This window comes from Monodon monoceros, unplaced genomic scaffold (assembly GCF_005190385.1).
Source record: "Monodon monoceros isolate NGI ecotype Baffin Bay Population unplaced genomic scaffold, NGI_Narwhal_1 Super_Scaffold_1, whole genome shotgun sequence".
Classification (NCBI taxonomy): Eukaryota; Metazoa; Chordata; class Mammalia; order Artiodactyla; family Monodontidae; genus Monodon; species Monodon monoceros.
Genome location: NW_021703765.1, coordinates 2,265,865 through 2,291,755, shown reverse-complemented (window position 1 = coordinate 2,291,755; position 25,891 = coordinate 2,265,865). Strand labels below are relative to the sequence as shown.

At 54.0% G+C, this 25,891-nt stretch overlaps 2 protein-coding genes and 1 long non-coding RNA gene across 10 annotated transcripts in view; 2 read left to right on the top strand and 1 right to left on the bottom strand.

Moving 5' to 3' along the window:
* ZNF236 (zinc finger protein 236) overlaps window positions 1-5,879 on the top strand; it is a 102,021-nt gene extending 96,142 nt beyond the window's left edge. For all 8 annotated transcript variants that reach the window (XM_029221666.1, XM_029221676.1, XM_029221683.1 and 5 more), the window contains 3 exons: window positions 795-924; window positions 2,637-2,813; window positions 3,641-5,879. In XM_029221666.1, the coding sequence (XP_029077499.1) occupies window positions 795-924; window positions 2,637-2,813; window positions 3,641-3,765 (432 nt within the window). In that variant the 3' untranslated portion in view covers window positions 3,766-5,879. The remainder of the gene's footprint in view (window positions 1-794; window positions 925-2,636; window positions 2,814-3,640) is intronic.
* A 6,855-nt stretch (window positions 5,880-12,734) lies between these two features.
* The window catches only part of MBP (myelin basic protein), a 108,554-nt gene continuing 95,397 nt past the window's right edge, over window positions 12,735-25,891 (bottom strand). Inside the window, exons 6-10 of the mRNA XM_029221878.1 lie at window positions 24,563-24,670; window positions 23,264-23,299; window positions 22,828-22,860; window positions 19,570-19,689; window positions 12,735-14,154 (exon numbers count right to left, since the gene is read on the bottom strand). Coding sequence (XP_029077711.1) covers window positions 14,110-14,154; window positions 19,570-19,689; window positions 22,828-22,860; window positions 23,264-23,299; window positions 24,563-24,670 — 342 coding nt within the window. The 3' untranslated portion in view covers window positions 12,735-14,109. The remainder of the gene's footprint in view (window positions 14,155-19,569; window positions 19,690-22,827; window positions 22,861-23,263; window positions 23,300-24,562; window positions 24,671-25,891) is intronic.
* Window positions 18,032-25,891, top strand: part of LOC114894829 — a 45,756-nt gene continuing 37,896 nt past the window's right edge. Inside the window, exon 1 of the long non-coding RNA XR_003793329.1 lies at window positions 18,032-18,776. This is a non-coding gene — a long non-coding RNA (uncharacterized LOC114894829). The remainder of the gene's footprint in view (window positions 18,777-25,891) is intronic.

Here is a 25,891-nt window from a genome sequence, read left to right as displayed (position 1 = left end):
AATAAGGAAGTGCCCGTCACACCCACATGCAGTATATGACGGGACCGCGTCGGGGGACACGGGCGCAGCTGAGAGAGTTCCTAGGGGCCAAAGCTGCCGCAGCCGGGGCAAGAAAACAAAGTAGAACTGGATTATAGCCCACGGTGCAAAACCTCCATGGTCGTTACTGGTGGAAACGTGACCAACTGAACAGGCTAGTCTCCCGTGCAGAAGAATCCCGAGTAGCCCCTGTGGACGCTGCCCCCAAGAGGGGGTGGCCCCACTCCTTAGGGGCGAGCGGCAGCAAGGGCACGTGATGGGAGGGGGTAAAAATGGCCGCCCTTCCCTGGAGAAGCCTGACAGATGCTACCTGCGTGATCAGAGTCGGTGCCAGCAGTGATGATATTGTGGGATGGAAATGGCACGGTACTCCCCACGGCCCACACCCCACAGCCCACAACCCTGGTCTGGTGATGAGGAAAACATCAGACACCTCTCAGTTGAGGGACATCCTGCAAAATATCCAGCCGGTCCTCTAACAACTGTCACGGTGGCCGACAGGGAGGGAGGCCGAGACACCACCCCACCCAGATGCAGCCCAGGGGCTCGGGGGGGGAGCCTGGGTCTCCCATCCACCAGGTACCACCTCCGACTCTGCTCCGGGAATGCCCACGGAGGGTCCCGATCGGAGGCGAGCCTGTGGTCCTCCTCCCACTGACGGGCCTTTCTGCGCCGGTTTTTCCTCTCCTGTTTCAAGTCTGTAAAGTTCTGCTATGATCTTCAGTATTCTTCACATGTGTGTTTTTCTTTACCAGGAGCACATGCAGACGCATCAAGCCGGTCCTTCCTTGAGCTCTCAGAAGCCGAGGGTGTTCCAATGTGACACTTGTGAGAAGGCCTTTGCCAAACCAAGCCAGCTGGAGCGACACAGCCGCATCCACACAGGTGACCGCGCAGCGGGACCCCCACAGCCGTGCTTCGTTCCCCCTCCGCGCCTCCGTCTCCTCGGGACCACGGGCTCGGCCTCCCACCCTCTCTGATCTTCTGTGCACTCCTCCAGGCCTCTATTCACCTGGAAGCCGGGCCAGAGCCCTCGGAGGCTCCCCCTGAGCACCCCCGGCAGAGCCCGCCAGACCTCCCTGAGCCCCCGAGGCCCCCCGGCCACGGGCAGGTCTCTCCCCGTATCCAGCTCTCTGTCTGGCGCCCACCCTTTTCCCGGTGCTCTCTGGTGGGTCATCGTCTTCCCAGCCTTTCTGTCCCTTTGCCGGCCGTCTCTGACTCACCTTCACACGGCTGCCTCCTCCCGAGAGGCCCTGCCCCGCTGGTGCCCCGGCTGGCATGAGGGCCTCCTGTGTGGTCAGCAGGTGCCCGGCAGCCCTCCCCGGCCTGCGGGCCATGTGTCCTCAGGGATGCCCCTTGCCTGTCAGCGCAGACCCGGCGCCCACCGGGTGTCCAGCAAGTAGCTCTTGAGTGAAAAACAACCGTGCGGTTACTTCATAATGCGTTCGTTCAAAAGCATAATTAAGAGAAACGACCGCCCTTTTTTCTAGCATAGATGCACGTGAAGGGTTTGGCATGTGTGTAAAGTGGGCACCTGTGGCTGTCACTGGGGCCACGTCCCTGCTCACGTGGGTGCCCCGTCCTCACTCCAGCTCCTGATGTCTTCAGCTTCCCCTTCCGTCTCCAGAGAATCCCAGCTTCTGAGGGCGGTGTGATCAGAGTGGGCCCGCAGGGCAGTCTCCCTTTTGGTCACTCCCAGTTATCTGACGAGCGACCTAGTTCATCTGTGGCCGTTCTTGTTTCTCAGGCATGATGTCATCATAGTCCCAGGCCCAGAGTTCAGGGCAGGAGACCTTGGGGGCCATTTTTAGGACTCCGCCTGCCCTAGGCGAGCTGCAGGAAGACCTCCTTTGTCGTCGGCTGTGGAGGGACACCTGGGGGGCTGAGGACCAGGTGCTCCCAGGGCAGCCCTGGGGGTGCTGGCACGTGACCCCGAGAGGCAGCGAGGCAGAGCACGTGGGAAAGAACCTTCAAGGCCAGGGGGAAGGGCTGTGCCAGGCCCTGGGGCAGGAAGGGACCCGGTCCCTGGGACTTGGAAGTGGGTGCGTGACAGCGAGGGGTGGCAGGACTGCCAGGGCCGCAGGGAGTGGAAGCAGAGAGAGATGCTGCGTGGGGAGGGCCGGGCTCCGCAGTGTGGCTGTAGGGCGGGCGTTCACCTGGGCAGGCCCCCAGCAGAAGTCACGCTTGGCAACTTTTCCCTCCATTTGTCAGTTTCCACGTCAGCTTGAAAGCAATTAAGTACCATTTGAAACATATTGTATAAACCATACTTTTAGTCAATTGGATTTGATATTCCCATGTCCTTAATGTCTTTTTGCTTTTCTGCTCAAAATGGATTAGAAACATTTTGTTTGAACCATATGTGCTCTACCTTTATTTCTGGGTGCTTCTAGGACTTTCCGTAGCTTTTGATCAAGGTGTCTTTCATGGCTCCCCATGGAGTGGCCTTGCTGGAACCCTGTGGGTTAGCATCCTGAGTGAGGAACGTCCTTAGCCTGCTGTTAAACTCGCATCCCTTCTTCGGAGTTGCTCTGTGCTGTGTGTGTGCTCGTCGAGCGCCATCTGTCAGGGACGCTGACTGTGCTGCCTGTCCCCAGGGGAGCGGCCATTCCACTGCACCCTCTGCGAGAAGGCCTTCAACCAGAAGAGCGCGCTGCAGGTGCACGTGAAGAAGCACACGGGGGAGCGGCCCTACCGGTGCAGCTACTGCGCCATGGGCTTCACGCAGAAGAGCAACATGAAGCTGCACATGAAGCGGGCCCACAGCTACGCGGGTGAGGCGTCCTGGCTGCACGGCACGCGGGGCTCTGTGCGCTGAGCCGTCCGCGCCCTGCCGGCCCCGAGGGCTTGGCCCTGCGTCCCCGCCTCAGGCTCAGGGTCCGGGTCAGGCGAGTCTGTGCCCTGTGGCTCCACAGACGGGCCTCCACGTCCCCGAGCTGACTCCCCCGCATTGGTGCTGGCAGGGCGGGGGCGTCCCTCTGTCCGCCTTGTTTCCCGCGTTGTCCAGGAATGCCCGCACCCTTTATGGAGACAGGCAGGGGCGGGGGGCTTGGGGCGGGGGCTGGAATGCAGCCCGCGGAGTGTCTCCGACAAGTCAGGGAGGGTTACAGCCTGCGTCTTGGGCTTGCTCTGCTGGTCTGGGTGCTGTAACCACGAGGGGAGTCGGAGGGCCTGAGCGTGGCGGGAGTAGTGCCCAGGGCTTTCCCGGAGCCACAGGGGTAGGACCCTTCATGTTGTGAAGTTTTTGAGGAAGAGGAAGTTCTAACATCTACACGCTAGTGCTTCCTGCTTTACTTTCTGTTAGAAAACTTGTGCCTGTCGTTATCACTAGTATTAATTAGTAATCGCTCATCAAGGATGTCATACGAACATAGGCTTTATGAGCATAGGGAACGAGCGCTGTGTGCGTTCGTACTCAAGTAACAGTAATTGTTGTCACCGACAGAATTATGAAACCTGCAGCTCAGATGACTCTTTTTTCACCGGGAAGGAAAACAAATCAACTTAGGAATTTCTTGTCTCCGTTTAAGTTGTCCTTATTTAAATGTGAATAATTTTGTGCTAGTGAATGTCTGGGACTCTTTCTTTATCACCACGGCAGGAACCTTGCAGGAACCCGCCGTCCCCCAGGAGCACGGAGGGGAGGTGCTGAGCCGCACGCTCCACCTGGACGAGGTGGAGCCGGAACCTGCGAGCGAGTGGCAGACCCTGGCCAACGTGTTCTGACGCAGCCTGGCCCCGAGAACGTTTCCAGAGTGAAGTGTGGAGAAGAACAAAGCACTTGGGATTTCTGTTTTGAAGCCTCAAGTGTTAAAAATGTTACCACAATAGCTATAAAATTTTTAGCTATAAAATTATCTAAAGAATCATTGGCTTTCAGAGACTTCAGGAAGAAAGCTGGGAAAGGTGGAAGCACGTTGCTGTTGTTCTGCAAATCACTGAACTCAGGTACTACGTCAGCAGTCTCGCCTACTCCGTGGCCAGTGCGTCTAGTTAAAAAGAAATTAACTGGATCGGACTCTCATTGTAGTGTGATTTCTTTGTATTAGCAAAGACAGAAGTTAACGTGGAAAAACCCAGATAGGTTTTCCTTCATGCTTTCTGTTATAAGAAGCATAGCTCATGAAACAAACATAAGATAGGTGCATGAAGTTCGGAAAAAACGTTACAACACGCAGGGAAGTTTTTTCCATCTTTTTCTCTGTGAATTTTGAAATTAGTAGAAATTGACTCTAATTTTTAGTCTACCATAAGTTAATATAACTAATACCTTGAGAGATGGCCGGACCAGTTCTCTCTCCATTACAAATATCTAATCATTAGTGACAAGAATGCAGTGTCTGGGGCGTACACCCAGGGAGTAGAGTAAGCCTGACACACACGTGAGGATCCAGCCGTCCGCGCGGGATGATGCCACTCGCGCTGCCCGAGTTAATACTCGGGTACATGGGTCGGGCTACCGCAGAAAGCACAAGCCATGCACTGCAGGTCCGAAATCACAGAATGGTCTCCTGGGAACAAAGGGACTGCAGCCCTGTCCGCCTCAGTAATTAAGAAGTGTATTTGTACTTTGAGGGTAAGAACCTGTATGAGCCCCGTGGTTTTCTCTTCGTGCATAAGCAGGTGTATTTTTTATTTCAGGGAATTCTTTAGTATCATCAATGGTGCCACGTTGAACATGTCCCAAACCAAATCCTACCCCGCGCTGCCCGCGCTGGGGCGGAGTGTGTGTCGTTCCCACAGCATTCCAAAGATGGAAACTTCTTTACTTCATGTGAATCTCTCCTTTGAAATTATTTATATGTTCTATATATAAATACATATGTACATATACAGATATATGGGCCTCTGTGTGGCCGAACAGTATATTTTGTAAATAAGCACTAGTCCCAGTTACAGAGAGAGCGACAGAGTTTTTACCTCCCGGCGAGCACTTCAGAGCAGTATTGTATTCATTTTATTAATAAATGGATATCCTTGTCATTGTGACATAAAGCTGGGGTTGGTTTTTTGTTTTTGTTTTTCCTGAAAAATAATCGCCTTTATTTTCTCTCTCATTGCCTCGCTGGTTTCAGAAGAGAGCAGTTTTATGATATAAATATTGTATGGACTTTGTATATTAAGAGAGGAGCTCATTTCAGATTCCTGAAGAAAGAGACATTTTACTGTTATTTTTTGAAGGGGCGTCTTTTGATTTTTTGTTGTTCACGCTTCTGGCATATGTATATAAGTAACATTGATAGTGATATAAAACCTTTTGTTATGTGAAAATATTTAAGTCAGAAAACTGTTAAATAATATTACTTTTTTTTTTTCAAACTGGTTTATGTATTGTATATTTTTTTAAGGGAGGAAAAAAAAAAGCCTTATTTGACTTATTCTTGTGATGCTGGACTTGTATATCCTGAGGTTTTTCTTGGATGTCAATGTGTATACCTGGCTGCAGTCTGTTATTCAGAATAATTGTCATTGCGCCAGAGTTTAAAGGTTCTGCTTTTATTGCACTTTTCTTTTATAATTTTGTATTAAACTATTTTAGAAATGTTGATTAATTTTGGTGAACAAATATCTCCGAAGTTGAAATGATTGAAATCTTAAAAATTTTGTTTTTGCTAGGTTATTTATTTTGGTTTCAGCATTAAATGTCATCTCAGGTCAGTCTCTAAAAGGGGTTTGTTTAATTCCTAATTGTATAGAAAGCATAGTTCAGTGAATTGTATTGGTGCACTGCCCAAGTAAGGCCTTACCAGGTGAATCTAAAGCCTACTTTTATTTTGGTTAATGAAAAAAAAAAATCTATCAATAATCTGTTTTGTGAGTTTTCTCAGTTTATTATCAGGCAAACACAAGACATTAATGTATTCTTTTGATTTACTTCCTAATTATAAAAGCTGCTTCTTTGCAAGATATTCCTTGAAAAATAAGGTTTTGTAAAGACATAATATCACTTGAACTTTTTGGTGGAGTGGAGTACAGGTTGATCTTTATACTTTACTGGTTGATAAAAAGTCTTCTGACAAGAGATTTCTAGTCTCCTGCATAACCAGGGTTTTGAGGATAGATAATTGTATTTTTTAAAATATCTCATCATAGCGTATCTGCTTTGGAAATAACAATAAATAAAAAATGAAGTTAGGAAATGTGATTATTTTTTTTTCTTTTCAAATATTTAAAATAGTTTGGCACATGAATTCCTTTCAAGCTCAGGTAGGTACGTTTTTACAGAAAAGCATTTTAATGATATTTTCCTGTACCTCTGCGCTTGATGAACGCTACCCTTGCAAGGTTTATTTGCAGATCTTCAAACTAAAAATCCGAATATGGTGTGATGACAGGCAGGCCGTCTGTGTAAGGTAGCAGTGTCTGTTGTTTTCACTGTTGGCCATATTCAGCGGTATCCTGGTCATAAAATGACCAGGCAAGAAAACAAAGTAGAATTGTAAAGTAGTGCCTTTAGAAAGGGCATGACTGTCTTTAACTGTCTTCTGTGGTAAAGTAACGGTGAAGCCCTTAAGTAAGCCGAAGGAGGGTGCGTTCCCTTCCCACCCATGATACTGAACTGGAAACTGGGATGTGGCTCACAGGCCGCTGGGGGCCAGGAGGGAGCTGCACAAGTGGTCGCGTCTGCGTGAAATGGCGGTAGATGCAAATGGAAACACCTTTGCACTCCCACGCCCTGCCCCAGGCTCTCCTTTGTCCCTCTTAAAGGCAGGCGTGTGGTTGGAGGGTCCTGCAAGAATGGGGCTCAGCCTGCAGCCTGTTGGTTCAGCGGGAAGTCCCTCAAATGTCTCCTTATCCTCTGACAGCACGCTACTGACAGGACGAGGAGAATCGGTCCTAAAGTGAGTAGTTCCCATCCTTGCGTCAAGTTTCCATCTCCTCCAGTGTCAGCACTGAACTAGCGAGTGTTTCTCCAGAAGAGTATTTTGTAATTCCTGCCCATTGCCGTTTGTGAGCTTGAGTTCTACAAGAACACCAGTATTTATGCGCAGGAGGTGCGTGCGTTAGTACAGGGATGGAACTCTGAAAAGGAGGTGGGTTTCTGTTCTTCCCACGGAGTTTCCTCTTTGCAGAAGGATATTGATAACTCATGAAGATACACATTTTTAACATTAAAAGATCATCACTCAGATTTATGTAAATCTGAAACAGCTAAGGTGATTTTTATTTTTTCCTGGGCTTTGCTCAGAGGGAATGGTAAGAAGTTTGCTGTTCTCATTGCTTGTTTGTAGAAAGAATATTGCTCTATTAGTGTTCAAAATACGGCGGGTGGGGGAAGGGGGCTGTTCTTTCAGAAGTGATCAGGTCGTGGCCCATTTGTTCCCTCCACCGTGGATTGCAACTGTTTAAAACGGCCCAGCCGAGCTTTTCCGGAGAGCGTGGCTTTTTGGTGGCGTAAGATTGCTGCTGATACTTAAACACAGTCAAGGGCGCGAGTCTACGGCGCGTCTTGGGCTTGGGCAGAGCTGGGAAGTCAGGCCTTGGGGCCTCAGGTCAGATTAGCCAGGGCGCTGACGGGCCGCCTGTCTTTAGGCAGTTCGGTTCACTTCTCTGGTCTGTAAAATTAGTTGATTAGATGTCTTCCTTACCAGCTCGAGGACCTATTCTTAACCAGTGAGCTGTGGTGTATCGGGAGGTAGTTCTCCAGGGGTCTGTCTCATTTCTGCAAGTGTTAGGGGTAAGGCACTGGCCATCTCTGCTCCACGATCTCTTCAAGGCAGTTTGAAGAGAATACGACCTCGGGAGAAAGGACATCTTCCTCCAGAGCCAAGTGATGCTTTTCTTACTGACCCTTGTAATCAAGGTATGTCTCACCGAAGCAGAGGTCAGGCCGGCTTGCTGTGTGTTTATTGGAGACTCAGGTTCCCAAAGCCCTGCTTCCTCTCCCAGGACACGACACCCTGCGTGCAGGCATCACCTGGCCCGCTCTGGGCTGCGTGTGGAGGTCGGGGCCTGGGGTATCAACACAGACGCCGGGGCTCTGGTGCCTCCTCCTGCTGTGAGTTGCCAGCCCCTGCTCTCTGGCCCGGGAGCCTCAAGTCTCCTGCCAGCCGCCGGGAAGCTGGCGGGTCTTCTTCTAAGCCGGCAGGTGGGGAGAATTTACCATGCTTCACAGTTGTTGGCAATACGTTCCCGGCTCAGCATACTCTATGAATGGAAATTTTTTTTTACAAATGTCAATGATTAATTTATTCTGCACCATCCATAGTGTTATTTCTATCACTGAGGAGATGTTACTGTCATGCAGTACCTTTAAAGTGTTAAATCCCTCTACTCTCTAAGGAAAAAGTGAAAAACGGGGCAACACACAGCCCCACCCTCTCCTTTCTGCCAGTAAACAGGTGTTTCCCTGATTTTTAAATTCTCTATCGACCAGAAGAGATGGTTCTATGCCACTAGTTTAGTATCAGAACAGGGTGATTGTAGGTTACCCTGTTAACCGGCTTCAGGGGAAGAAATTCTTACGGATTAACACGAAGTAGCTCGTCTTGATGTGATCTCAGCTGGAGGTGAACAACAGGTGGCCTTCTGCCCCCTCATCACCACGCATTGTTTTCTAGGTTGTCTCTGAATTATCTTTCTCAAGTTTAATAATCCGAAATCTTTATCCTTCTTGTGTAAACTCTTTGAAGCAGTTTCAGATTTACAGAAAAGTTGTGAGAGTGGCACAGAGAAATCTTTATACTCTTCACCAAAGACCCCTTTCCGGTGTTGCCGAACCTGTGAAGGATAAGATCTTTGTGCAGCAGACCCGGTGCAGGGTCGTGCCAGCACCTCCACCCTCTTCACCCGGGACGCCCCTCCCCATGTCGCCGTGGTTCCCGTTACCCTGACGACTGAGAGCGAGTTCAGCAGCCGCCCCCGCCCTGCCGTGCCTTCCGGTTGGGCCGGGTCCTGCATCACAGAGGTGATGCTCTTCTCGGTGCCTCTTATCAAGGTGACACGCAGTGTCCACGTGTCCCATGACTGATGCTGTCGGTGTCAACCCTGTAACCATTTCTCCTCTGTAACCGGTGAGTATTTGTGAGAGGCTCTCCGACCACGCGGCCAAGTGCCTCATCCCGCCGACAGCCTCTGTGTGGTACCCCTGCGTCTCCCTGCTTGCAGGTCCCTTCATTCCCTCTGTCATCAGTAGCTGGTATTCCACTTTGAGGACGGGCTTCCTCTTCTCCCTCGGTGGTTTATTCTTGTGTTTATGGTGGTTTGGGCTTGTGGCTTCCTGTTTTATTTAATGGCTGCAATCCATCAGGATCCTTCCTTATTTTGACTCTCAAATAGTCCTGGATTTGGCCAGTAGGGGCTCCTTCAGGTAGCTTTGAGTCCTTTTGACACGCCCACGTTACTCTCTGAGTGCTTTCTTACTTTCTGGCCCAATAAATTGTTCCCTTTCCCTGTCCCAGCGCTGGAACCAGCCATTTCTTCCCGAAGCCCTGGCTCCCTCTAGTGGAGCGTGGTATTTAGAAGCCAAGAGCTGAGTGGTGGTGTGGGGGGGGGGCGGGGGGGAGAGAGAGAGAGAGAGAGAGAGTGTGTGTATGTATGTGTGTGCGTGTGTGTGTGCGCGCGCACTCATCATGGATCTGAGACTTTTCACCCGTCTACACGTGAAACCATGGGCTCACATAGATGCGCCAACACTTCAGGCTTCATCCCCTCCCCCTCCAACGGTGAGAGCCCCGCCTCCGGACGCACAACCAACTTCTGCTGCTTGGCTGGCTCCTGGCTGCCTGCAGGCCCTGCCCCTCCTCGTTTCCTCCCTCCTCAGCGGGGGAAGCGAGCATCCACACGGACTCGCAAGCACTCTGGGGTCCCCCCGCCTCGGTCACTGCAGCAGCCTGTGTTGCTTGTCTTGCTCTGAGGTCTGGCTGCCAAGGTGCAGAGACAGGCGTCCCCGAGGAGGGCAGGACGTTGCCCACCTGTGCAGCAGCCCCATTATCATAAGTGATTTTGCCACAATTCATGTTATGGGAGGTGAACCGGTCACTGGCCTCTGGGTCCAGTGGGTGTCTTCCACGGGCAACGTCCCCACCTCCCCGGGGGGGCTTTGTCAGAGGCCAGGTTCTGCCCCCCGAGGTGGGCGGGGCCTCCCAGGGCTACCGTGCTGCTGGTGCAGGTGCCATGGGCACAGCCAACAATCCAGCGCCTCCCGGGCCATCAGGACACCCCCTCGGGGGCTGTTGTGCACCCTGTCAGTCACTCTGTCCGCGCTCTGCTCCAAATCTCTCCTTAATTTAGCACCAGCATCTGGAACTAGGCTGCGAGCAGCAGGGGCCCTAGCTGGTCTGGATGCGGTCGAAGGACTGGTCATCTTAGGCGTGCTCGGGTCTTGACCGAGCAACAAGTTTCTGGAGTTGGTGAGGTTCGGGTGCTGGGCGAACCCGTGTTCTTTCACGGTGCGGGGGGGAAGTCGAGCTGAGAAGAGGCTGTGAGAGGAGGAGCTGTCACCCTCCCCCTGGGGACAAAGTTGAGATTGTCTGGGGGGCAAGGGAGAGCCCGACTGAAATCAGCATGTTTCTCGAAAGTTAGGTGGTTGATTCTGCTTCCAGGGCAAATGCTGTCAAAGGACGTTGCTCCAGGGTCATGCACTGGAGTGAACAGCCCGCGGTGGTTACCCATCCCTCGGCTTCACCGGGCTGCGATTGCGCACCCCCTCCTTACGCCGCTTTGCCTAGGATTCCCTGACTCTTCGCTATTTACAAGAGAAAAATCGCCATAGAAAATGCACTGAGATGCTTCACTTCATGTTACCTTTTTGGGGAAAGAAGGAAGCATACTCACTGCAAAGTCCTGTGGTTTAATTAAAACTCTTGCCAGATGGGGGTCTAGGACATACTTGTCGCTGCATGAGAAACACACACCTGCTGTGGATTGACTGGTGCCCCTCCCCACACAAATCCATCTGTTGGAGCCTTCACTCCCAGTGTGATAGGAGTTCTAGGAGCTAATTAGGGTTTAAGGGCGGTCTTAAGGGTGAGGACTAGTGCCCTCATAAGGAGCAACACCAGCAGTGTGTCACGTGCCCAGAGGAGGGGCCGCGGGGAACCAGCAGGCAGGTGGCGTCTGGAGGGCGGCCTCCCCAGAATCCCCCTGCCAGCACCTTGGCCGTAGGCTTCCAGCCTCCAGAACCCCGAGCAAAGAAAATATCTATTGTTTCAGCCACCCAGTCCGTGGTATAGTGTTACGACAGCCCTAATAGACTTAATTAAAGGCTTGGCTCTTCTCGTTTTCAGATGCTACAAGAAGGCTTTTCTTTCCCTATTTCAGTGTTTTCCTCAGGCCCCAGTTCTCTCTCCTCCCAAAATCCCAATTCCAATTTACAGCCCGCACCCGATTTATGAAGCCAGCCCCATGGATTGAGCCGACATCCTCTCCGCTAACCTCTGACCTGCTCCCGACCTCAACCCTCCCTCCAGAGGCTGTCCCCGCCGGGCTGGGCACCCTGGACCAGCTCCTCGGGCCATCCTCCGCCCAGATGGACAGGAGGCCACATACGTTTCTCGGTCTGGACCGAGTGGCGTGGAGGTGGCTGTGCAGATTGATACGATATCTTGGAAAGCGTGATCATTGTGGTTTCCTGTCCTGGTGGGAAGAGCCTTTCTTGGTTCAATAGACCCTCCCGATACCTCTAGACCCTGCGAGCGATGGTCCTCGGGGTGAGCACAGTGAGATGAGGAAGAGTGTCCCGGCTGGGGTTCCAGCACCCACTTCTCTTGGAGCTCCGCCTGGTAAACTATAATTTCCTTCAACTTGAGGGGGGTGATGCAGACCGCTTCGGATAAATGCTCAGTGAGAACACCCCTTCCGTGGTTCATTTCCTATTTTGCGTCATTTTATTTTAGTATCACATTATCATGGTAAACGCTGTGTTATTCTAGGACACCCCTTGGTTTACCACTTAATGCATTTTCTATATATGTAACATTAAAATAGACTTGCCAACTGGAAGAGCAGAATTGAAAAGATGTGATGTCTTTGCATGCTTTTCCAAATCCCTTGGTCTGAAGGGGTTTGGGGGTTGGCATGGCTTGGAGTCTTATCTACCCCGTGGATGGGGCCTCAGGCTACTGGGCGGGGCCGGCTTTTATTGTCGGATTGGAAGTGCGCAGCACGCTTGAGCCTGGGTGCTCCCTGAGGACGGCCGGTGTCACCCTGCAATCGATGGGGAGGGCGCTTCCCTTGCTGGCATTTGTGAGTTTCTGAGGGCTGCTCCTGAGACGGAAGGGAACCAGTGGTTTGTTAAAAGCAAAACATAAGATTTCCATTTACCTTTTTGAAAGATAATTCTTGTAACCAAAAGCAACTATACATAAAATTTCCAGTGTCAGTTATCTTTGTCATCGTCTCTGCGTGGCAAAAAATCATTTTTCAAAGATTCTTCAGTTCAAGTTAACGGGGACTGGTATGCTGGTAAGATAGTGAAATGTAAATATACTCTAAAGGACTGTTTAAAGATAAATTAAAAATTACTTTCCTTGTGAGTCAGAGACTCAGTGCCCTAACAGCGGCCTCTACTCCACTTTCTCTTATTGATACACAAACCATCTGATGATAACCCACCTCCTCAAACGGGTGCCGAGAGGCAGCTCTGTCCTGTGACAGTAAGACGCCTACTCACATCAGCTCTGAGTTTTGCTCTACGTGGGCTCGCATTCCACAGACCAGAATAAAAGCCAAAGAAGACGGCCATGCAAATATCATTAAAAGTGTATTTTATTTCAGTATTCAAGAACAGTGCATACTTTCCACGAGACCCAGGGTCACAGCTCTTGCTGTTGGGTGTAGCCACGAATGGAGGTCACTCAGTCAACAGTCAGCTCAAAGATGCAGTGTGTGTGTGTGTGTGTGTGTGTGTGTGTGTGTGTGTGTGTGTGTATAGCAATTTGGAGGTTTTGTTTCGGAAATTTTCTTCCTTTTTTTTTCTTATCCTCTCATCATTGAGGCTATATATTAATAGACATTATATTAAACCCACACGAAACATTCAAAATTAGAAGGGGATTAGAGTCGCGTTTGGGCGTTATGTTGACTAGGTCCTCATCTCCGTCCTAGGGGGGCTGACGCCGGTGTGCGGGGCTCCTTGGAGGGCTTGTGGGAGAGATGCTGAACTCAAAAGGCGGGAATCAGTAGGTTACGGGGAGCGGGGGGAGCGCAGGAGATGTCAGCTCGCGTTAGGAAACAGCGGGATTGGAGGACCTCTGCCCATCCCCACGTGCTCGGCCGGCGATTCGGGAAAGGCCAGCGTACTCGTCGTCAGTGGGTTTCCTGGAGGAAGCGGGCGGGACGGTTACGTTTCCGCGGGGGGCGTGGGGGGGAGAGGTTAGTGTTTGCCGTGTGCACCGCCGTGCTGAGCTACGCCACCTGTCACCTTCGCGCTCACGGTGACCAGCCTGCCACCGCGAGGCTCCCCGGAAACTCCTGCCACCGCCCCGAGCTGCGCCACCTCCCGGCCGGCCGCCGGGCTCGGGTGGAAACCGGTCGTGGCGAGGCCGCTCTGCTGCCCGCCGAGCCTGTGCCGTCGCCGCCCGGTTTCCCAGAAGAGCCCGGCCCGACTCTGCCCCCGCGCGCCCTCTCCGCCCGCGCCGATCCGGCTCATCCGGGTGTGTGAGCCGCGGCCACCACGCGGAACAGTCCCCGCTGCCCGCCCGCCTGTCACGTACCAAAGCGCCCGCCGCCAAGCCGCTCCGCGCCCAGCCGATCGGTTAGAAGGGGAAAGGCTTCGCGGGGTGAGCGGCGGAGGCCGGGAAAGAAACCAAAGGAAGCTCGGAGCCGCACGGTCTGCGCGCCCCGCTCGGTGGTCCCCAGGGCCGCGCCCCGGGCCATCGCGGGACGGGGGCCGGCGACGGGAGAGGGTCGCCGGCCCCGGCTCTCGGGGGACGTCACTGATTTCCAAGGGCGAGGCGACAGAGGGGCGGCCGGCCAGAAGCCGGCAGGCCGCGCGCGGGGCCTGCTGTGCGCTGTCGCCAGGGTTAGGGGGCAGCGGCTACGTTAGGGATCTACGGCTCGCGGTTAACTTCCAGGCAGTTGTGTTAAGAAGCTGGGGACGGACGGGATTCCGGGACACGGGGCAGGGCTTCAGCGTCTCGCCATTGGGGACCCCGAACGGCCGTCTCGTCCTCCCTGAGAAAAGGAAACAGAGGGTTAGGAGGGCCGGGGCCGCCCGGCCGCCCCGCGTCCTTGCGGTCAGTGGGTCGCCAGCCACGGGGCCTCTTCTGGGTCTGTTGCTGGAAATGATGCCGCACGGAGCAAGTCTTTGACCCCGTGTCTCCAGCATCCTTTAGCCCGTCGGACCTCCAAGTGCCTCAGGGCAAACAGGACGCAGAGAGTTGGGGGTCTCGTCTGAGAACGTTGCATTTTCTGGGCGTGAAAAGCTCAACTGATATATTACCAGGTTTCGAAGAAGTTCGTTTCCTCGGCCGAGATTCCCAGGGACCGGGGGAAGCGGCCCGTGAACGATGACAGGGACAGACTCCTCTGTGGGAGCTGAAGTGCTGATGTGACAGGCACACCCTTGCTTGGGCCGCCAGGGAGGGGCCACTGCTCAGCTGGTCTCCCCGGGGACAGTCCCCTCCCATGATCCCTCTTCTGCGTCACCAAGAAAACCAGCCTCCCACAGGGGCCGGCCACTAACTCCGACCTCAGGGTCTTAAAACATGTGAATTGACATGTTTTCTGGACAAATACAATTTGCAATAAAAAAAAAAAGAGTTGGCAGTCGTGGAGGTGGAGACGGCTGGGCGGGGACAGCTGCTTCCAGGGAGCATGGCTGGGCATCGGCTCTGAGAAGGTGGCACTTGTCACCCCAGATGTCACTTAGATTAACTCGGAAAAGGGCGCTTTTTTTTTTTTTTTGCCTTTGAATTTTCATTCAAATTTTAGTCTCTTTGGATTTCCCTTTTCTCTTAGGTTATGGATGAAAAATTGACCCCAGGGAGCAAGACAGACATGAAATACCCTGTTGACCACCTATTGACCTGACCTCGGCCACGCCTCCATCCCTCACGTTACCAGAAATAAGGTGACGGAAGCACGAGGGCCCCAGATCCTTATAATTAACGCAGTCAGCCAGAGAGATGGTAGTTCTGATTTCTTGGGGTTTTGCTTTTTCCAGAAACATCCCTATGTTGCTGAACAACTCACTGGAGGAATTTTATTTTCACAAGCAAGAAGGTTTGTGGAATTCTAACCTCTGAAGGTACCAGGAATCACCCAGAGACGCTCCCTCCCAGGGAAGGGGCTTTGTCACCTCTGCCTCAGGGCCACCCTCCTCAGCGGGGACTCGGGTCCGGTCCCGTGTGAGCCCGGCTCAGCTTTGTGTGCTCGGTCCTCAGAGCCGCTGCCGGAGAAGCCCTGATGCAGTCTGCCCTGGCCCACCGTGCCCTGAATTTCCCGCAGATCAACCTGTCAGGGCTCCCTCGAAAGTGTGATTTATTCCTGCGCAGGAGCAGAGTCACGGCCCCATCTGACAAAGTACACCTGTGCTGAGATGGAGTCAGCTCCCCACGCCCTGGGCCAGACATTTCACGGGAGATGCCACTGAATGTCCTCGGGGCTCCTTGTGAAATGAAAAATGGCAAATTTGGGGGGTTTATTTTCTATCATCGTGCCTACAATTTATTGAGCATCTCCCGCGAGCTAAATCCATGACATCTGTTTCCTCTTGTGAACGAGCAAGCCAACATGGAGAGAGGCGTTGGTAGCATCCTCCTTGCGTGGTCGAAGGAGCTGAAGCTCAGAGAGGTTGCATAATTTCCCCAAAGTCAGCCAGCCAAAGGGGTTAGAACCCCAGATGAGGAGGGAAATCGTCCTAACTGCAGACGTCTGGGTTCAGCCCTGGGACATTCTTGTTCAGAAGTCTTGGGAGACTCAGAAATGGTCTGGGCATTGCAGGCAACCTCCCGGCCAGGCTTGGGTCACTGGTGGAAACCCTGCAGTTCCGGGTTTAGACCCAGAGCTCCTCCGGGGTCTGTATCCTCGCCGTCTCACTGCTACGTTTCAGAATCGAGACACGTATATCGTGATGGTCTCTGTTGCTTGGACGTTTAGGTAGAATTTATTTTCTTATCAGATTTGCCTCAGAATTGACATTTTGAAGAGTGGGTCCTGCCTCTGGTTTTTTTGCTTGTTTGTTTGCTTTTGTGTTTCTGTTTTTTTGCTGCATTGGGTCTTCATTGCTCCGCAGGCTTTCTCTAGTTGCGGAGAGCAGGGGCTACTCTTCGTTGCGGTGCGCGGGCTTCTCATTGCAATGTCTTCTCTTGTTGCAGAGCACGGGCTCTAGGTGCGCGGGCTTCAGTAGTTGTGGCATGTGGGCTCAGTAGTTGTGGCTCGCAGGCTCTAGAGCACAGGCTCAGTAGTTGTGGCGCATGGGCTTAGTTGCTCTGCAGCATGTGGGATCTTCCTGGACCGGGAATTGAATCCGTGTCCCCTGCATTGGCAGGCAGATTCTTAACCACTGCACCACCAGGGAAGTCCCTGCATTTTATCTGACATTAACCAACTTAGCCACGGTTTATTCACCACTCACTTCATGTATTTAAGGTTTTTCTTGAGGAGACTAAGGGTCCTCAAAGCTGAGTCCTGCTTCACATCACCCACGAGTGTCCAGCATCTTCCAGAATCTGGGTCATGGGGTCCATCCGTGCTGTGTGTATATCCCGACCACCAAATACACCACACATGGGACTCGATATTGAATTAAAGATTAGGTGACCAATCAATGAGTCTTTGGGTTCCTGACCAAATCTTTCCATCATAAATTGTAGAATCTCGACGTTTTAATGAACCAAGTAGGAAGCCCACTTCTGCAGGTCAGAGGTCAGAGGTGATTCAGGTTGAGGGGCCGCTGTACTTTGCTGGTGGTGATTGAGCCCTCGAGACGGGGCACACGGGGCTGTCAGATCTCCTGGTGACACGACCACGCCACGTACCACGGGACCTTCTCATGTTAAATCACGTTGTGACCTGCTGTGATCCCAGCAGGTATTCCCCAGGAGACGCTCCCATTCTCATCTGAGCCCACGAACACCTGGGACAGGAGTCCGTGGAAACTCCCGCCTCCCCCAGGTGGCCTCCGGACTGAGGACACGGGGGGAGGAAGCTGCCACACGGGTGAGAATTGGGCTGCGTCTGCCTGCGATGCTGACACCATGATGCTCGAGGATGCAGGACGGTCCAAAGTCCGGGGACCGAGCAGCTGGCTCCCCTCCTGCGGCCGGATCCCGGCTTTCCTTTATCCGCAGGGAGCATCTGACGGTGCTGAGGGCATCGTGTGTGTCGTGTCCTTACAACGCCGCTCCCGTCATAACAGATGGACTCTGTCTTTTCCTCATTGGCGTCCGTCTTCCATATGACGTTTCTTCCAGCTGGAAGAGGAGTTGACTGGACCCTCTTAGCAGTCAGGGCTTTGGTAGTAGTTGGATGTCGGCAGGGAAGTGATGGCCTGTTTGGATGAAGAGTCAGCGGAAGTGAAGGCTGGGCTGTTACTCTGACGAGAAAACATGGGACCCGAATATGGTGAAGTTTGTCCCTGCCCAGCTGCCTTGTGAACACGGTTCTGTGCCAGGGATGGCAAGTGCCCTCCTGGAGCCTCAGATCTGCGTGGACACGGCCCCAGCGGCACGGTAGGCTCGCCGTGGCTCCACGGGGTCATCCCAACTCCCAACCCCCTTCCAGGTTTAAGCCTGAAAAGCTGACACGTGGTTAGAACCTGGGCTCAGCCGTCAAAGCCCCGGATGGGCAGCCGCGGAAATCCACAGGGTCTTCCTTGCTCTCCAGTCCAGGAAGTGCAAAATCCGGTCCCGTTTTTGTTAGTTTTTGCCAGATGGTCTTTCAACATTAGAACATAAGTCACACCGTGTCACTAGATCCCGGGGACCTCCCCATTCAGGGCCAGGGTCAGAGCGCTCAGGAGGGTCCCGGGACCCTCTGTGGGGGGAGCCCCTTACCCCTCCCACCGGTCACTCGGTGCCGCTGCCGCAGCCGCCTCCCTCCTCCGGGACCCGGCCAGGCCTCCCCGTGCTCCGTCAGCGGTCAGCCGGGAGCCCTGTCCCCGTGCCAGGCCAGCCCCTGCCCCCTTCGCGCCCCTGCGCCCGCCACCCGCTCCGCCGGGCCCTGTCTGGCGCCCCGCCTGGAATCCCGATGGCCTGGAGGGCACAGAGGGGCACGTTCGCGCTCAGCCCATCCCGCCTCCCCGCCAGCATGCACCGTGTGTTTTCTGTCGCTCGCCCAACAGGACGACACGGCTCCTTTAAGAGGCGGCGGCCTGCGCGTAAGGCTTCGCCGGCACGTGACGACGCACCGAGCAGGCGCTCAGCAAAGCCCGGCGCAGAGCCCGCGGGGCCACAGGGCTGCCGCCGGGCCGGGACCCCCGGCGCCACGCCCGGAGCAAGCCCGTCACTGTGTTAGTCCCGAGGCCTCCGCCACCGCCGCGAAGCCCCTTCCCAAGGCTCTCGGGGCCCCAAGCCTCAGGCGGTGGCGGCATGTTTCCGAGGCTGTGCCTCGTGCCCCGGGGTCTGTGACCTTCCTACGAGGAGCCGTCAGCGGGCCCGGGACGCTCCTGCGACCGGCAGAGGGCGAGCGAACGGAGGCCACACACGTCTCTCCTGCCACCTGGAAGTCGCCTCGGCGTCGGGCGGCCAGCGGCGCAGGACGCAGGGGCGGAGCCCGCCGCCCTCAGCCCGTCTGCTCCAGGCCCAGTCCGGCTCCCGGCCCTCCCGTCTCCGGGCCGTCCGGCTTCCTCACAGGTGAGCTTGGCCTCCGTCAGAAGGCAGCCCTGGACGCGGGCGCCCCCGACCTCCCCCGGGAGGGAGCTGCAGCCTCGCGTCTCCGAGAGGGAGGCTCTGAGAGGCCTGGGGGGAAGGGCCGCTGCCGGCCCCCGTCCGAGTCCAGAACCTTCCTTTCCCTCTTCCGTGCGGCTCAGGCCCGGGGTGGTGGCGCCCGTCCCGCGTCAGAGCCCCTCCTGAGATGTCGGGTGCTCCGAGCGAGGCCGTCTTGTCACCAGCGCGGAGGGGGGGCGGGCCGGGCAGAGGGCGTTGTGCCCGCTCCACCGTCACAGCGGCTCCGGCCACGCGTCCGTCACCCCGTCGTCCGGAGGACAAGCCGAGCCTCAGGGAGCCCGGGGGCCCCAGGTCACGCGCTGACGGACGTGGCTGTGACGCCCGGGTTAACCGACGGGACGGGTGCTCGTGGTCCCCGGGGCCTCTCGGCCATCCAGCCGTCTTCCCCTCGTGTCCCCTTGGCCGGTTCCCTCAGGGACGGAGGCGCTGCTGTCTGACCTTCCAGGCCCCCGTGCCTCCCGGGCCCCGGCTGTAACCACAGCGACCCCGTCGTCCGCAAGCTCCCCGAGGGGCCCCGGCCTGGCGCCGCGCCCAGCGCCGCCCCTGTTCAGGCGGGCCCTGGAGAAGCGCTTGGCGGGGCAGGGATGGCACGTGGGGCGCTGAGTGCAGAGAAGCGGCGCGGGGACGAGCCAGAGGCCGGCAGTCCCAGCCCTGTCCCCGAACCTGCCCCCGCGCCGCCCGCCTTAAGAAGGTGCCTTACCAGCTTGAAGATTTTGGAAAGCGTGCCCTGGGCGTCATGCCCCTTGAGGCCCTTGTGACCCGATTTGTAGTCGGAAGCTCTGCCCCCGTAACCGAATCCTGGCTTCTGGCCCTCGGCTCCCTGCAAGAGAGGACGGCTGCTCTCAGTCTGTCCATGCGGCCTGGGCAGCACAGACCCTTCCCATCTGCTTCCCTGGAGGCATCAGCAGCCTTCAGACTTGGTGAAATTTGGGGGCTCCTACCTTTCTAACGTGCACAGACAAAATTCCCAATTCTCCAGCCTGGAGGAGCCTCTCCAGGACGACCAGGACCAGCTCTCCTGGCCGCGGCCTGGGTGCCCTGAGTGTGGACGGTGAACCGGGACCAGGGTCCTTCCAGGGGCTCTGGGCTGGGAGCCGGTCACCGTAGAGGGGAGGGGGCAGGTCCCGGCTGGGAAGCCCTGTCCCCCAGGCCGTGCACCTGGGCACAGCCCCAGAGCCAGCCACCTGGACGGGTCTCAGCAACCCCCTGCCCTGGCTGTGTGACCTTGGGCAAGCGTTGGAACCTCTCTGAGCTTTGGTTTCCTCTTCTATAAAATGGGGATAATGGATGCTCTGCTCTGAGAATGGAGCCTGCGGCTCTGAACTTTCGAGCTTGCTGCTGTTATGGGGAGGGGGGTTCCCCCGGCAGCTCCCAGCCTGGTCTCCAGCTGCCCCGGGAGCCCCTCTCACTTCAGGGAAGATGGAGAAAAATGGCCTCCGTGGCGCGTAGCCCTGACAAGCGATGACTGAAGTGTGTCTCGAGGACCAGTCTGCATTCTAATGCGCTCCAGTTTCAAAGGGAGACTTCCACTGTGAACACAAGAAAGGACTGGGGGCGACTGACGCTCAGACGTAAGGAGTGTTAGCCTTCGGGGCACCGGGTGTCCAGCCTGGGGTGCGACATGCCTCCAGGGGTGCACCACACATCCTGTCTGTGTCACGGATCTTATGCAACGGGCAGGCTCTGAGGTCCTCACTTCAGGTTTCACCAACGAGAAGTAGGAAGCTCTCTGTCTGGCCTCTCCTGAGAATTCTATACACAAAATAAAACCGTCTCCTGATCGAGACCCCAGAACCCTTTGCCTCAGGCTGCAGTGCTTTCCAATTTCACGAGGGTGCCTTAGGAGCTTGGGAAACCATGGGATCGATCCCTCTGGTTTAGGCTCCAGAAGCTTCCAGATTCCTCCAGTCCACCCCTCTCGTGTTGGAACTGAAGCTGAACCAGGGCCATCTGTCCAGGCACACCCCCTGCCCTGCACCCCCAAGCTACTTCTCTTCAGCCCAGGTTTGGGAACAGACATTGGCCACTCAGCTACGTTCACGTGGAGGTGGGTTTCAAGGGTTATCAAGTGTGCAAGGGACAGGGGCAGTGAAGGTCCAAGACCGCATACGAGAGGAGCCCAGAACTGCCCTGAATCCCAGAGGTTTCCATGGACACGCTCGCTGCATCATGGTCCAGGGTCGGGGGGTTAAAGAGGACTGAGCCAAAGGACAGACACGAGTTGTCGAGATCCACGCCTTCCCATGCAAGTGCTAAATCGTTCTCCTACTCTGCTGTTTTCTCCAAAAATAAAGAGCTTTTGAGAATTAAATTCAAGGATTGGTTTTCAGATTAATAATCTGCTTAAATTTTCTCCTTTCAAACTCTTGGTCACTTATATCTTTGGACAACCTAGAATTTACCAAAAAACATACAACATAGTTTAGGAAACTGGTGGGACTTTCAGGAACTCCAAACGGGAAGACAGTCGTGTGGCTCTAGGAAACCGACAAACCAGCTCACGGAATACGGAGCAGGATTTTACTTTGGAAAAAAAGAGAAAATTAACAGACATTAGTGGGACCAAACACGGAGACGTGAGAGGCATGCAAAGGCCGTGCTGTTAGCTGCCGGGCTGAAGTGGCCTTTAAACGACTGGAAGAAACATGGTCTTTCCCCCTCCCATCACTCCACGTTCGCCGATGGCTTCGCCCTGGTTCACGCCTAGAAGGTTAGAGGCAGCTCAAGCGGTTACTAAAATCAGATTTCTGGGTCAAAAGTGGGTCCCATTCTTCAGCATCATCTTTGTCTCCTGCTGGCACAGAAAGTCAATCATTAATTGTCCCTGAGGGCTGGCCCGTGTCGATTCCCTACGTTATCATCACCTTTCGGCAAATTCATTAGGTCAGGAAAACGCTCACGCGTATTTGTATAAAACGTTCCAGCAAATATCTCAGTTCATACTTCAACGTAATAATGTGTTGGGGCAGTTTATGGAAGCCTCCCCTGCCTTTTCTCTGAGGGTGGCTCCCCCCTCCCTCCTCCCTTCCTTCCTTCCTTCCTTCCTTCCTTTTCTTTCTTTCTAAATTCATTCATTGATTTCTATGATGCTTATTAATTGGGTATCAAGGATATGTAGGCTCTGCACTAGAGATATATTGTGTCTCCAAGGACATTGGAGGATGTGTTTCTAAGGATACTGTGTCTCCAAGACAGACACAGTTCCTGGCCTATAGATTAGTGGTTCTCTTTTTATTCTGGAGATTTTATAAAGTAAGAACTCTATCTAATATTTGTTAGTAAGTATGGTCGATAGATTTAGTTAAAATATAGATAGGCATTTAAAGTTGGTTCAGACACAAAATTTTACTAGAAAGTGAACAAATCAGCCATTTAAAATCTTCATGGGTTAAACGAAGATTTTAATCTTCTTTAAAATCTTCTCAGAAACTCCTAAAAAGGTTTTCCTGGATGGCTTGATATCCAAGCTTTAGTTATGACTAAATCAAAACCCAAGCCAAAATCTTTTGGATCACTTAGGTTATAAACTGAATGACTGAATTTAGCATCTTTTTGTCTCGTTAGCAGAATCATTTTTTTCTCCCCAAAATGTCAACGTCTGGCAGGGGAGGGAGTGCGGGCTATTTGGACAGGTCCACACGCAGGCTGCAGGGACCCATTTTTCCTCATCTGCCCTTTTGGAAGGAAATCAGGAATTTTCTCATACGTGGAGTCGCTCCTTCCCTGGGGAGGAGCCCAGGGGAGTCTCCTAGGAGCCCTTTGGTGCCTGGGCCCTGGGTCATGAAAACAGGAGCGTGAACCCAGCCGGAAGGAAGGACTGGCTGCGGCGGAAGCAGCAGGGGACAAGCTGGGTGGGATGGGAAGGAAGGTGGGCCCAGAGAGCAACTGAAACAGAGCACAACAGCTGAGTGGCCGTGAGGAAGGAGAGGCAACGGGTCGACGTGCATTTGTCACCTACCCAGCTAAATCTGCTGAGGGACAGTCCTCGCCCCTGTGTGAGGAAAAGAAAAAGAGGGACATGGTGATCAGTGTGGGAAAAACGTTCTCTGCACGAAACAGGAAACACAGTCAGGACAACACAGTGCTGAGATGGCAAACAGGTTTTGGCACACGCGCCCTATCCTGTGGTTGGCCGTGGCCCCGGGGAGCTGCCCAGGGAGGATTTCAGATTGGGGTTGAGAGGGAAGGGAGCTGGGATGGTGAGCGCTGTCTGCACGGCAGCAGGCGGGAAGGGGTGTCACGCGCGGCTCAGCCTGTCCTGCATGGGCTCCACGTGACAAGACATTTTGGGGTGCAGTCAGGGAGCTCTGAGTCCAGCCCTCCTTTTGATCCGTTTAGGGATTTCAGGGAAGGGCTGTAAAGTGATGATGACTCAACACATTGGGAGGTCTTACCTTTCCTTGTGATGGAGGAGGTGTGCGAGGTGTCACCTGAAAAGACACGGGAGAATGGTGAGCGGGGGTGGGGTCCCTGCTTCACAGCAGCCCTGACCCTCCTCGTGAGAGCCTCCTGTGGTCACCATGTCACCTCGTGTTGTCACCTGGCTTGTTGCTAGTTCCCTGCTAGCTCCTGCTTGCTGGGAGGGTCTGGTATCTATTGGTATAAGAAGCCACCCACTCAGTCTCTGCCCGGCGTCCCCATTCTGTTTTAGTTGAGAGAGAAATATACAATTTAAGAATTTGAAAGTATCCAATGCTACCTCGATCTTCCAGGGCACACAGAAAGTGTTTGAGAGGATGGGAAACACACCAAAGGCTCTGCAGCCACAGAGGCGATTCCTCCTGGCGTGTGCTCCCATGACACACCCCCTCTCGCAGGTGATGGAGACGGTGAGCGTCACCACCATCCTCTCTGGGGTGGGCAGTCAAGGGCCCCTGGTATTCGAGCCTCAAAAAGGACACCCGCAGGTGTGCGACTCCTAAAGCTCCCTAATCAACATGAAAATACCATCTTAGATGTCTGCTGCACAGAAAGTTGATAATTAGAGCCTGTGGTTTTGTTTTTAAGATGTTATTTTTTAGAGAAGTTTTAGGTTTCTAGAAAACTTGCACAGCAATTGCAGACAGTTCTCATGACCCCTCTGCCCTGTGCACAGCACCCCTGGCTCTCGTGTGGTCCACTTGTTACAACTGAGCCAATGTCAATACATTAACCAAGGTCTGTGGACTCTGTGTTGTACATTCTGTGGATTTTGACAAATGTATGAGGTGTCCCGCTGTCACGGGATCATTCAGAGGAGACTCGCTGCCCCCAAATCCCGGGCACTCCTAGTCTATTCATCCCTCCTGCCCCCGCACCCCTGATCTTCTTACCGTCTCCAGAGTTTTGCAAAGCTTGTATTTTTGAACTAAGCATCTCCTACTAGCTTAGTCTCAAAAGGAGTGAGTTCTTTGGTAGAACTCAAAGTTTTAACACAAAGTTAACCTGCAGATGCAGCTCAGACCTTGGGACCAGGTGCTGGCCCTGGGCTCCCGAGGCCAACCTCACCCTGAGGAAGTGGGAGGCGTCACCTGGGGATATACTCAGAGCCCCCATCATGGATTACAGCTGTGTCACATGGAGATATACTCAGACCCCTTGTGGATCAGAGCTCAGTGTCACCTGGGGACATACTCGGGCCCTCGTGGACTGGGGCAGGGCTGGACGCCCCTCACCCCTCTAATCAGTCCCCTCCCACCGTGGCTGCCACTCACGATGTTCTTGAAGAAGTGCACTACGGGGTTTTCATCTTGGGGCCGCCCGTGCTGCGCCTTCTGGGGCAGGGAGCCATAGTGGGTGGCTCTGGCCGCGTGGTGTCCATCCTGAAAGACAGGACGCGTGGTCTCAGGGCAGGCTGGACCCTCTGCTGTCTGGGGAAGCTGCCTCTGCTCCTCCGTGGATCTGGATACTTTTGGAGACCTGATGCTAGGAAGCTGCTGACGTCACAGGATGTAGCCAGGCGGGTGGGGTCTGGGCGGTGCTGTCCCCACAGGTCCCTCCTCGGCTGACCTCCTGGCCACTGCAAACGCCCCCTCGGGAGCCCTCCCGACGGGAAGGCCAAGCTCGGGGGGAGCATCGCCAGCCTCCCCGGACGTGGGCTCCACCTTCAGAAGCACTGACAGAGCCTGCGAGCTGGTGGTCCCAGGAGGAGGGGGACTCGCCTGGAGCCCTGGCAGAGAGGACGGTGCTTGTGCACAGCCCCTGCTATGGGAGTGTGGGAGGTCGTGAGAATGAGGGGATCAGGAAATGTCTGGAAGGTCAGAGGAATCCCTTGAAAGCCCGTCAGGTAAATGCGCCAAAGCCTCGTGCACACCTCCTCCATCGCCAGCTCGGTGCTTGTGGTTCGAAAGGACCCTTACTGTTCAGAAGACGCTGTTGCCACCGAAAAGTCTAAATTGGGCTTCTCGGGAATTTAATGCATTTAATGGGCTTAGTTTCACTGGTGATACCTGCACCCCTGACTGGGCTGTCACTGGAGTAACAAGTGCATCGTCCCTGGCACTAGTTATAGGTACACTGTACCTGGTACTAGTTATAGGTGCATTCTCCTTGGTACCAGTGACAGGTGCATTATCTCCGGTACTAGTTACAGGTGCATTGTCCTTGGTACAAGTTATAGGTGCATTCTCCTTGGTACTAGTTACAGGTGCACTATCTCTGGTACTAGTTAGGGGTGCATTGTGTCTGGTACTAGTTACAGGTGCATTATCTCTGGTACTAGTTACAGGTGCATTGTCCTTGGTACTAGTTATAGGTGAATTCTCCTTGGTACTAGTTATAGGTGAATTCTCCTTGGTACTAGTTACAGGTGCACTGTCCCTGGTACTAGTTACAGGTGCACTGTCCCTGATACTACTTACAGGTACATTGTCCTTGGTACTATTTACAGGTACATTGTCCCTGGTACTAGTTACAGGTGCATTGTCCCTGGTACTACTTACAGGTGCACTGTCCCTGATACTACTTACAGGTACATTGTCCCTGAAAATACTTACGGGTGCATTGTCCCCGGTACTAGTTATAGGTGCATTGTCTCTGGTACT